The 12,578-nt window shown below is 42.1% G+C and overlaps 1 protein-coding gene across 1 annotated transcript in view; it reads right to left on the bottom strand.

Moving 5' to 3' along the window:
- The window catches only part of prtgb (protogenin homolog b (Gallus gallus)), a 13,267-nt gene extending 1,704 nt beyond the window's left edge, over positions 1-11,563 (bottom strand). Inside the window, exons 1-15 of the mRNA XM_008289740.1 lie at positions 11,497-11,563; positions 10,666-10,965; positions 7,611-7,755; positions 7,337-7,470; positions 6,939-7,235; positions 6,566-6,725; positions 6,211-6,458; positions 5,458-5,622; positions 4,875-5,180; positions 3,850-4,035; positions 1,875-1,970; positions 1,575-1,761; positions 1,264-1,391; positions 944-1,114; positions 309-491 (exon numbers count right to left, since the gene is read on the bottom strand). Of these exons, the coding sequence (XP_008287962.1) occupies positions 309-491; positions 944-1,114; positions 1,264-1,391; positions 1,575-1,761; positions 1,875-1,970; positions 3,850-4,035; positions 4,875-5,180; positions 5,458-5,622; positions 6,211-6,458; positions 6,566-6,725; positions 6,939-7,235; positions 7,337-7,470; positions 7,611-7,755; positions 10,666-10,965; positions 11,497-11,563 (2,773 nt within the window). The remainder of the gene's footprint in view (positions 1-308; positions 492-943; positions 1,115-1,263; positions 1,392-1,574; positions 1,762-1,874; positions 1,971-3,849; positions 4,036-4,874; positions 5,181-5,457; positions 5,623-6,210; positions 6,459-6,565; positions 6,726-6,938; positions 7,236-7,336; positions 7,471-7,610; positions 7,756-10,665; positions 10,966-11,496) is intronic.
- Positions 11,564-12,578: the final 1,015 nt, after the last annotated feature.

The following is a 12,578-nucleotide window of genomic DNA, read 5'->3' on the forward strand; positions in this document are numbered from 1 at the left end:
ATAGCATCCTTTTAACCTTCGCTAGATTCTGCAAAGTGCTCTCATTCAGCCAGTCACACACACAGTCCAAGAAAGCTTTAGCACAGGATGGGTTGGGGAGCAAACTGTCAACCTTGCAATACGCGGACAACCCTCTCTTTCACCTGAGCCACAGCCACCCGTGTTTACTTGCAACTTGGAATTACTTATTACTTGGAATTATAGGCAAAATACCCCATAACTAACAGCTTTGTGTAATAAATGAGTCCGGCTCATGAAGATGAGAAGCCTCCATCATGCTGCATTCTCCAGTGTTTCATGCTGCTGACCTGTTGTATCGGGAAAGTTGTCAGAGTGCCTGGGGTTCTTGCTGCGGTGCATGTTTCCACGCCTCAGTACCAGCTCCACAATGCTGGAGAAAGGCCCATCACCTACACTGTTGGAGGCCGCTATCTTCACCAGGTAGACATTGCCTGGCTCCAGCTTCTCCAGTAGAGCCATCGTATGACTTCCTATAAATGGCAGCAGAATCACACAGTATAGATTAACAGTTCAGATAATGTACACAAGTGTACCTGATGTTCTCAGTTAACTGTATGCAGCATGTATATTTTGTTTATAGCTCTCTGTAAGTGGTTGTGAAAGGCCTGTGTGTGATTGGTGAGGCACTTAAACATATTAGGTACCGATGGACAACATTATTCAACATACTGAGAGATATTAGAATATTTATAGGAAGCAAAATGTTGCCTTCAAGTATTTCCATGATCATACTATGGGGGATTCATATTCTTTAATGCTTAGTTTGCCATTTACTTCATGGAATATTTTAAATGTCTTATGCAACACTTGATCATTTTCATTGTGTATCTATGTAATGTTTTGCTATTGTATATGTTTCTAAAATGACAATAATTACTACAGATCTGATTTTACAGATGGCATGATAAAGTGAACTACTCACCCTCTCTCTGTACTTTTTGCCAGTGGTCAGACAACCAGGCTTTCTGTGAGGCGTACAGGATGGTATAGTGTGTAACCATCACATTGGGCTCAGTGGGCTCCCTCCAGGACACCAGAGCGGTGTCATCCTCAATCAGAGTTACTCGTACTCCTGCAGGTGGGTTGCTAGGTGCTGTACACAAAGCAGTTATGATTATAATAAACAACTTATTCAGAAATGTATTCGAAAACATGCAATTATTTAATCAGAGGAACGAGTAAGGTATACAAAAAGCAACACAGTCACGGCAAAATAATGTTACACTGCTGCTAATTTATTACCTGCTGGCAAGGTCTGATGGTAAGTTACAGAACTCCAGGGGCTCGACATCTGGTCCACATGAAGACGCACCACAAACTCATAGCGAGTGTTTGGATTCAAATTCTGAACCGTCACACTCTGCTTGATTCTGTGGAAAAACAACAGTTTTGCATTATGGGGATTTAGCAGGCAATGATACAGAACATATTTACAATACTAGCAAATATTTAACATAACATCATGGAAGAAATACATGTTGAGTCAAAACCAAAATAGGCTTTTTTTCTCCTGCCTGAGGTGGTGAAATATCAGTTTTTTGGGGATTTCTTACGTTTGCAGGTAGCGTATGGCAGAGGCATTATGTGTGCCCACAGGAGTACAGCGGACTGTGTAGCTAACAGTCTTTCCAGCGGAGAAAGAAGGACGACTCCAACGCAGGGACACAGCAGATGAATTGCTGGCCAAGACAGTCACTTGATCTGGAGGTGGAGGCGCTACTGCTGGTTGGTCTCTCGCCGCTGAGTAATGCAGACAAAAATCTCATTTTAATCAAACTTACTAAAAATCAAAGGTTGTATTACATTTTAAGCTGCAAAGTTGTTTGAAACAAACTCTAGATCTATGTACTTACACACACATCCCGGAGTACTAATTGTTTGGTCTGTCTGATAGCCATCTCCAACTTTACTCACAGCCAGAATCTTGACATGATACTTTCTCCTCGGATCTGGAATACAAACGATACATTTTTTTAGTCATATCTTCCCATTTTGCTAAAACAAAAACTTAGGGTTGCCATCCGACATTTCAGTGATTAAACAGAGCAGCTTTCGTCAGTTGAGTTGTGCAATTATAGCAAAAGCCTGAAAGGATGACCATTAAAATGACAAAATGGATGGTTAAGAAATAGAACAGGATCTATTCAAAAAAAGACAGACACACAGACAATTAGCTGCAGGAGGGAAAGGTTGCAGGTCATAACTGGCCATCCCCCATGCATGGACAATACATGGTCTCCTGAGTCACCCCAACTTCTCATTTATCATGCGCTGTCATGTGTAAGGAGCATGAGAAAGATCGACCAGCCCCGAGCCCCAGTAAATATGGTGACATGATCAATAAGTTTTATGGAAATTATCACACAATGATTCTGTTTTCAAAGCCTATAAAGGTTTCACAACAGTAAAATATTAGCTCCAAGTTGTACTTTAAAACACAATCACTGACTTTCAGAGGAAACAGTGGCTGATGAGGCAAAAATGTTTGTGCAGTGCACTTAAAAACTAGAGCAAATATGAGACATACAAGCTGTATCAAATACCAGCATAAATAATCAGAAGAATCACTGAGGCCTGGGAAAGGGAACATTTCATCTGAAAATATACAGCCACACTTGGTGTTTTAACTTGAAAAACTACCATTGCCTTCGCCCCTAAATCAGGATGCTTTTAGGGAGCGTTAAGATTTGTTTTATGCCTCTAAGGTGATAGGTCAGCCTTTGGGTATTGACCAGCGAATGCAGTGTGTCCAGGCCTGTTGTGGGGGGCTGGGCCAGGGGCAGCGTTCAGCTGCTGGGATCCTAGGCCCATGGGACAAGGGGGGTTTGACTGAGGTCACCAGGTCAGGCCAAGATAGAACAGAAAGAATCTGGGCGCAGGACTGTGGGATAGGAGGTGGGCCCCTTTTGTTTCCCTTTTCACGTTCTTCCTGCTGCCCTTGTATTGCAGCCTTAAACTTGGAGCAACATACAGAGAAATAAGTCCAGTGATACTATGGTGTATGAAATCAGTGACACTGACTTCTGTGATTATCAACTAACATAGAACTTGACTAAAGGTTTTTTACATTTCAGTGAAGTTATTACTCCAAATACATTTTAATGAGAAACAGTCATGAACAATCTACAAATAGACATGTGTAGACTGTTTCAGCTTATTGGTATAAAATGAGTAGAAACTAAACTGTGCTTAGGAACAAAATGATACAATTAACAGTTTATATCAGTATGGCCCTGGCCTATATTGCATATAGATAGCTTTAGGTTATTTACATGGACAGCACAAACAACCATTGGGGGCAGGGTCCTAATCCAAGACTGCTGTCTCACGGCTAGAGGTCAGTGGCTCTGTCCAGCTCTGGACCATCCCAGGGGGTTTTGTTTGTGTGCTCCAGTGTCCAGCTACAGGGGGGTGTAGGCAGGGCCTTACAGGGCAGGTCTGGCCCCGGACACAACACAATGGCTAGGCATAATTATGCAAGTCCTCAGGATGGGAAACGGTGGTGGGAGGGACATCTGGAACCCGACCTCTAACCCTGGCAGTCTGATCTCATACAATACCGCAGCCAGACTGGAGAGGACTGCTGGTTAGACAAGAGGGGTCAGCTCATATTGATCAGGACAGAGGGTCGAAATGCAAATGCAGCATCCAACTGCCCACGAAATTAAAATGGGCGATGCAAAAAAAACCCTATTTGAGTGAGAACCCATCGGTCATTCTCTGTTGTCCCTGCATCCAATCCCAGGTCCAGATGATAGAAATGCACTAAAATACTCAAGTACAATCACATACATTTTTCTTTCACTCCACTGTCCTTTCATCACTCACCAAGGCCACTGATAGTGTAAGTATAGGTTTGAGGCTGCAGCTGGATGATGGGCTGCTCTGGTTGGCCTTCCTCATGATAACACAGCCGGTAACCCTCAACAGCCACAGATTCTGGGGAGGTCTGCCAGCGTGCCACAATGGAGGTGCAGTTAAGTTGCTCAAGTTGAAGAACAGGGGCCAAAGGCACTAAGGGGGGCAGAGAGAGAGAGCAGGCGTGGGATCAATACACACTCACATTTAGAATATTACTGACAACAAAGGAAGACTTAAACTAAACAGCATGAAACAACAGGACAATGGGTGCAGAAAAGGTATAGATAGATGGTGTGAATTGAAATTAAGAAGTCTGGGTGTGAAAGACTTTAAATATACAACTTTCTTTGTATTGATTACCACTCTGTACCTTTTTCTCACAGCAAAAAACTCTGTCATGGCGCTCTGTAACTATAAACAAATATAATCCCCATACCTTTTAAACAAGAAGTTTAGCTTTAGTGGACAAAAACCTCCCCCAACACACCAGGCCATGAAAATAGGCTATTCTTTCCCCCACATAGACGCCTGAGGCCCTCTCTTTATGACCCGTGACTGAGGCCACTCTAACATCACTGACAGCGAAGGGCAAAGGTTTCTGGGTAACCAACACAAAGACTGTGGGACAATGCTACAAGAGCAAACTCTAGTCATATGGCAGCCACTCTGCATGAGCTCTAGTGATCCTCTTGGTATTCCAAGAGCAGCAAAACAGAGATGTAAAAGCAAAAAGAGAACTCCTTTTAGCACCGTGTCATTCCACTACTCTATAGCATGTACTTGTTAGATTACTATCCTAATGAAGTGGTTTTCAGCTCAAGATTTATTTTAATCATGCATAAAAACTTTGGGAGAAATTGGAGAATAAGGTGACAAAGCTACTTTGCACAACTGTGTATATTGAGACAGTAATGGAAAGAACAATATTCAGCTATTTATCACTCCCTCTCAAAATTCAAGACATTTTCTTTTTTAGATTTCAGCAGATCTACCTTTGTTGCTGGAGGTCTTAGGTGTCCGGTGTGAAGTCCAAGCTGATGGCTCACACCAACCAACACGGGTGGCTGCAGCCATGCGGAGCAGGTAAATGGTGTCAGGCTGCAGGCCCTCCAGGAGATATTCAGTACTGTTTTGTAGAAGCTCCACAGATGAGACAGTGCTGTCTGCAGCTGTGCGATAGGAGAGTCTGTAAGCAGACACCTGACCACGGCTTACTTTTGCTGGCAGTGGTTGCCAGCTCACCTTGATGTCCGTTGAGCTTTGGCTGGTCAGACTTAGCTCTGGGGTGCGCAGAGGCACTGCAGAAAAATATCAGACACAGCATATTAGGCATCTGTGTGGTGATGAATTTGTTCAGAATACAAACATGCTAGTAAAAACTAAACTGACACTTTCCATTCATTATTCACACTAATCAGCTGCACAAAAAGCAAGACATTGTGCTAATAACAGTATGATCATGCTCGTTTGCGCTCAAAATGTGCTCTGTGCACACATCACTTGCATGCATGCTCGCTTAACAACCGGAGTGATTTATTGCAAGGAATGCTGGAAGTCTTAGAGCTTTAAGCTTACCATCCTCCAGGGTATGTTGACTGACTTGGTCTGACATACGACTGGCTCCCATTGGCATGTAGGCCACAATGTAAAAGCTGTAGTTTCGAGCTGGCTCAAGGTCATCAATGATATAACTGGTTGTGTCGTTGCCAATCACAACTTGGTATTCTTCATTGTTTAGACCTGACATGAAACAAGATTGTCCATTTAAGAAGAGGCATCCATGAAAGGTTAACAAGCATGAACCATAAAAACAGTGACTGTTTTGAGAGAACCCTTGCAGTTCCTGAAGGTGAATTATCTTTTCTATAAACATTTGTAATGCAAGCTACAAACACATAACTGCAACTACACCACTTACAGCAAACCCAATTAAACCTCTAAAAGACTTGACTTAATAGAGTTGTTTAACTGTCAGTTTAATGGCTAAAGTGAACTATTTCCTTACATTATTGGTTTGCAAGACTGTAAGACTTTTAAAAGGCTACGCTGTCCCTTTAACTGCGAGCAGTATGAGCTGGGGAGTGGACAATGGGAGGACTAGGCCTGTTGTTATTTAAGTGGGGTTGCCATTCTGAGCCCTTCTTGACCTCTGCTCTGTGCAGCAACAACAGATGGCCTTCAACAAGGAAAGCTGATCACACGTGAGAAAGTGATATAAGTCATTGTGGTTGCCTGTCATGCTGTATATTTTCACACCTTCGTTCCTCCCAATTCAGGATTGACATCTAAAATTTCAGTTAACTTAACCATGTTTTCTTTTCGTCTTACCTTCAGCCTTCATATAATGGATGGAGTAGGCAATGACTTTGTCTGCATTGTAGAGAGGCCTCTCCCAGGCCAATAAGATAGCAGAGCTTGAGATGGTTTCAGCATGGATGTTTCTTGGGGCGCTGGGCCTGTCCTCGGACATGACAACAATAAGGCGTGCCAAGGACAGCACAGAACCCTGTTCATTCTCTGCCATGCATTGGTAGATGGCATCATCCTCAGGGATGATCTGGGTAATCACCAATTTACTGTGAACAAAAAAGAACAAGAATATTCACCAAATCCATGTTTGGATTTTATTAAATTTAAGCAATTTTTGCGTTTGATTGCAAACAGTACTCCTGCTATACAGTACCTGTTGTACATCTTAATCCTCCCATTTAAGTGAACCTCTTCTCCATTCTTTAGCCAGCTGATGCGTGGTGAAGGCACTCCCTCTGCTTGGCACATAAATCGGGCAGTGCCTGCTCTTGGACGGGTCTGGCTCTCAGGCCTCTCAACAATGGTTGGTGGCACTGGAACAGAGGTGGATATGACATTGGAGATTGAGAAAAAAACTATCTAATCATTCATTAACACCTGAACTAACTGTGTGGCATCTTGCACCTATCACTTTTGCTACAGGCATGCATTGACAAGTTTTCTAAATATTTGTTGTGTTGTAGCATAAAGAACACAAGATGTGCTCAGAGGACCTGTGTAGTTTAACTGCCCAAAGTTTTTAGTACCTAGAACTGTGAGGTTGGCTGCAGCAGTAGTGTGGTTGCGGGTTCCAGGGGTGGTGGCCCTGCAGAGGTAGATTCCACTGTGCTTGGAACTGACATCAGTAATGACCAGGTTTCCATTGCCCAGTACTTTGGCATTGTACACATCTATGGGTTTGCTGTCAGCACGGCTCCAGGAGATGATGGGCCAAGGATTTCCTGTGGCCACACACTCCAGGACCACAGTTTGGTGAAGGGAAACTGTTACATTCTGAGGTCCAGCAATGATTCTCGGCCTCTGACGGGGTTTAGGGCCAGCATCTTCAGAAAAAAAATAAAAGGTAAAAATAAATTCAACATTCTCAGTGGAATGTGGTGGTTTAAAGTTCATTCCTAAAATCCAGTTAATTCAGTTACTGTACCTTGGTTGACTGTCAGTGTGGCCTCTCTACTCTTTAAGCGGCTACCGATGTTAGTTGCCACACATCGGTACTGTCCAGCATCTTCCATTTGTACATTGTGAATCTGAAGGACTCCGTTAGGCAAAACCGTTATTCTGAGAATATACAAAGATAACATAAGGATTTTTGGACATTTGGACAACCACAGAAGTCAAGACCTGTTTCGAAGTTGCAAATACAAGAGGATAAAATGAGGTTGACTGTGTCTAAATTTACTGAGAGTGTCTGCACACACCTGTCTGTCTGCAGAGGCAGTGTGCTTTGGTTTAATTCCCAGGTGATGGTGGCAAGAGGGCTGGAGGTGACAGCACAGGAGAATCGTGCCACAGAACCCTCAGTCACCACAGCAGGCACAGGGTGCAACAAAAACTCAGAGATACCTGTGAAAGGAATAAATAATCAATCAAGATTTAGCTTCAGTAGTAGAAATTTCAACTAAAATGGACTACATCAACTTATGATGAAACGAATATGTACTTGTTTCATCACTCTGCAAATATAGCATTTTCTTTCACTCTGGTAAAACACTATACATTATGCATGCAAAGCCCTGACTTTGATAGATGTTAACTGATTATATGAAAGGAATTGATCTCTTCAAGACACTGTGGTCTTGCTTTTGTGCAGATGAGCTATCAGGCCCCCCTTAGACCAGCTGGTCCAATCAATGGATCAATTGAAGAATGACACTGAATGATGCATTATTAGAGACATAAACTAGTCAATACACTTTGCATAAAAATGACTGCAAGAAACACTAGAAATACAAAATGTTGGACAACTCAACCTTTTTTCCTACACAGGTGCTCCTTATAACACACATTTGCAACTTTGTACATGTGAATACTCTACACTATTCCATACTAGACCATGCCAAAACTGTTTAGGTATAAATTTACTTACTTTAAAATCACTTATGCAACTCTGCACATTTTGCAGTCACTTTTTGTTTATGTGTATTCAAAAGGTCTCCCGATAATCACCACAAATTAGCAACCCCCAATCTGCATTTAACTGAAGCACACTCTATAAGATATGACCAATGACCTTCATTCATTAAGGTGATAACTCTCTCCCTCCCCCCCTCACTCAAAGGAAGGAAGTCAATATCATGTTAAAGAAAATCAATACCCTGTTGTCCCACTGAAACTCCACATGTAAACCTCCAGCTTTGAGACAGCAAAATTAAAGAGCCATCCTTTAATTGAAGATCTAATGTCATCAATATTGCACAAATTAACTGGTGAGCCTGCCTATGCTGAGCAAATTAATGTCCAGCCTAAACCAAGGCCAAATTTTTTATCCTTTATAGAAGGATTTGGGAATTATTCTTCATAAAATATAGGCAGTTTAGGGGTAGTGTTTGACAACAACATTCTAGGACATAATATATTTATTTCTTCCAATGGTCTGATCAAGTCTGGTACTGACCACCTAGTCTGTCTCCAGTCAACATGGCTGACTGGTGAGCATCATGAAGATGCACTTGAGACTGGTCAGAAAGTAAAAACAATATATTGCTGACTATCTGGGATTAGTGATGCAGATGGTAGGTGTGGCTTATCTGCTAATATGGTCACCTCTGTTGTAAAGAACAAATCAATGTCTAGGTCAAACAGCACAAAGGTTTCTCTAAAGAGGTCAGGGTTCACTTCAGCCCCCCTGTCCATTCAATTTTAGTCCAAACTGGGAGCCAGATCGAAGCCAGTTGACTATTAGTGCACAACAGAGAACCTGGTGATTCCTATGTTGTTTATATCCTGTATAAAATAATACAGGAGTAATGAAACACAGTTCCAAAGCATGTGTTAACATATTTCTGAGTAATGAAATAAAGACATAACACCTATCGGACAAATGTGTAAATCCTGGAGGTGTAGAAACTGGTGAGTCAAAACACTACAGGAAGGTAAACACTTCCTGGATGTAAACATGTTTTCACACTCTAAACACTCTTCCTCTCTTTACTTTCTGTTGAGTATCAGGCCCATCCATTCACATGACAAACTGGCCTTTCTTTAACAAAAGCGCTCTGCTTGACAGGGCAACAGAGGGGCTGATCCAGTGAAAGGGATTGTGGGCTGAGAGAAAGAACAGCAGGGCAGCCCAGCCGGAGCAGGACTGTGACATCACAAAGCCTTTCCCCTGCCGACCCCTGACCCCAGGACCTCTGGACAGAAGGGGAGCACAGAGGAGCCCCATCCTCCACTCCCTGCCTACAGCTGACCAAAAACCTTTAACCCCTTCACTGACAAAGACTGGATGCCAGACCAACATTGAACTTTGAGATTTTTACATGGCTATCTTATATAAAATGTATATAATTTTAAATGCTGTTTAAAAGACTGACAACAATTGCAACAGCAGTAGAAGTGTCTCTACTGCATGTGATATGTATGTATGTGATATTTTCCTGCAGCTATATTTTAAAATATGCTCCTGTTTAAAAGCTGCATAGTCTTGTCATGTTGAGTATTAGGACACTTTGCCAAAACTCTATACCCTTAGTGTCAATGTCAAAATCAGTATGTTTCAGAAGGCCACATCAGTTTCCATGACACCAGTCATAGGATATCCCTTCTAAGATCTGTGAAAAGTGTCCATGCTAGACCAGGCCCATTGAATAGGCACAGCTGTCCTGTCCACTGATATGTGGACAAACAAATGCCCTAAAATCTAGCCTTTTCTTCTGGGGCGGTCAGGGGCACACCAGACAAAGGCTAAAAGGCAAATGGCCTTTCAGAGATTCCTCTGTGTAGCAGACCATTCGGCAATTACACAGAGCCATAGTCTGCAGGGACAATGCAATCCCACCAACATTTAAAGAGAGAAGGCTAATTTGTAAACTTTTTGGCAATGTTTGCAGAGTAGCAAGATAAGTGTACAAGTGGTGCTTTTCCTCAAAACACAGAAAAGATACTCAGACTTAGCACTGGTTATTTATGGAGTATTTATGAGCTTTTAGATTGACTCTCCATCTATCTTTAACAGCCTCTTAAAATGATCCTATAACTAGACTGACAGCTTTAAACTCAGGTATGGCCAACGTCCAGTGACATGGAAGCCTGAGTTTTAGAGGTTTTCCCTCAGTAAAGAAAAAAAGAGAGGGGTGGGGTACATCTGCTTCCCATCTTCAAGTTTATAATCCATGAACTTGCCATTGTAATGTTTGCATGTTGACAACACCGAGTGAACATCACCAGTGAACATTTTGGTCTCAACAGTGGAAACCTGGAATAAAGTCCATGTTAGCAGCAGAGTAGTTCTTTGACTCTGAACACTATACTTACTTGTGATAGTCAGATGTGATCTTTGGCTTAGGATAGCTCCATATTTGTTCTGGGAGAGGCACTGGTAGAATCCTTGGTCTGAATCCCCCTTGGTATGCTTGATCTTTGGTATGTACAAGGAGCCGTTGGGCAGAAACTGGATGTGCTCACTTTCTGCCAACCTAACTCCATTCTTTAGCCACTTGATGGTGACTGGAGGCTGCCCATGAGCCTGGCAGTCCAACACAGCAGAGTCCTTTGGTAGAACAGTCACATCACTGGGCTCTGTGATGAAGGACAACTCACTGAAACATAAAACACCTAAAGGAAAAGAGTGAAATATTGGTTAAGATTTTCTGAGTAATTGGAGACCACAGCTGCACAGCAACAACTACAATATTAAAGGTTAAAGAAAAACTTAATTGATACTACAAGAAAAAAATACATCCAGTTATTTCTTAGAGTAACAAACACAGCATATGTTGTAATGAAAAAAGCACCTGTTTCGTATGTTAATGTATATAAAGAGGCACAGAAACAATATGTCGTTTTAATATTTGCTGCCGTTCACAAACATCAGATATGAAGGTTGAGGTGAGCATCCCAACTTAGACCATAACATACCATAAAGTTAAAGAGCTTCCTCTTAATCAATATGTGTGGATAAAACAACGTTGTATTTTAACAACACTAACATAAGGATGATAAAGAGAGGAACATTAGCTCCCATTAAACGAGCCGTTAATAAACACTACGATGCACAATCAAGCGTCGGCGCGAGGACCGAACAAGAGGTCACCACAGTTAGCTCACTGACAGCGATAATATCAATAACAGAAACGAGGCACTTACTTGATAAAGGAAGAAACAAAACAAGAACGAGCCATTGCTGGCAAAATTTCTTCTTAAAATTCGCCATTTATCCAGACCGTGGTGTCATTTTCCCCCCCACAGAGACCTCCGCTCCGCTGCGTCCTCACCGTAGATCCCCAACTTGGCTTCTGCCGGCAGCGCAGCACCAACCGCTCTACTGGGGGCCGGGACACCCCGCCTTCTCACGCATGCGCAGACACCGCGGGGCAGAAGCCAGTGGTGGCTCAAAGAGGGGTCCGGGGACCCCAGGGGCCCTCGGGAGGAACTGTCATAGGATGAAACTAGAATATTTTTCTACATATGGGATGCTGTAACCAGTGATCAAAGATGATCAACCTACTAGAGCCTCAGCTGGAGTTGAAAATATTAAAATATAAAGCACATAGTCCCTGAGAGCATCTACTAGAGGTGATTAGGTACCACAGTCCAGAAAGACAGTTTTTAGTTAATCTGCAAAGCTGTGAGGAAGTGGAATTTCACCCACACAAATGTTAAAGATGCTTTTGTGTGCCACCATGAATAATTGTCTTTTATTTATTGTGTTTAATGATTCTATTATTATCTCATGCTGATGAACCTTTTAGTTTGTATTGTTGCACTTCTTGTTCTGTGGTTGTTTTTATGTTCCTGCTCAAAGACATCAGATGCAAATGAGCTGCTATGTAGCCCTGGAGCAGCTACCTTTACTCATGCGCTGTCCCTGCAAAGACAAACAATAACATTTTAAAATAAAAAATTTTAAAAAGCCTACTAATGAGACCTACTAATGCTGTCTTTCTTCACTTTTAATTCTTTGCCATTAACTCTGGAAACTTTGGTAAGTGAACAGAGATGGAAACATTTTGAAACTAATACAGGTTTCTCTCTGTTTGAACTGTATCCTTGAATTTGGTCTCTTGTGTGTATGACAATGGTGGGTAAGAACTACTTTGACTGAACTGCCTTGCTGTGATGTTGTATTTTTGTCTTTTGAAAGATATTTTGAGCTCAGTGAGACTTGCTGAATAAATGAAGCTTGCTCACTAACTTTCTATGGTACGGATTTGTCTTTCTAGGTCTCA

Source organism: Stegastes partitus, unplaced genomic scaffold (assembly GCF_000690725.1).
Source record: "Stegastes partitus isolate 25-593 unplaced genomic scaffold, Stegastes_partitus-1.0.2 Scaffold633, whole genome shotgun sequence".
NCBI classification, from domain to species: domain Eukaryota; kingdom Metazoa; phylum Chordata; class Actinopteri; family Pomacentridae; genus Stegastes; species Stegastes partitus.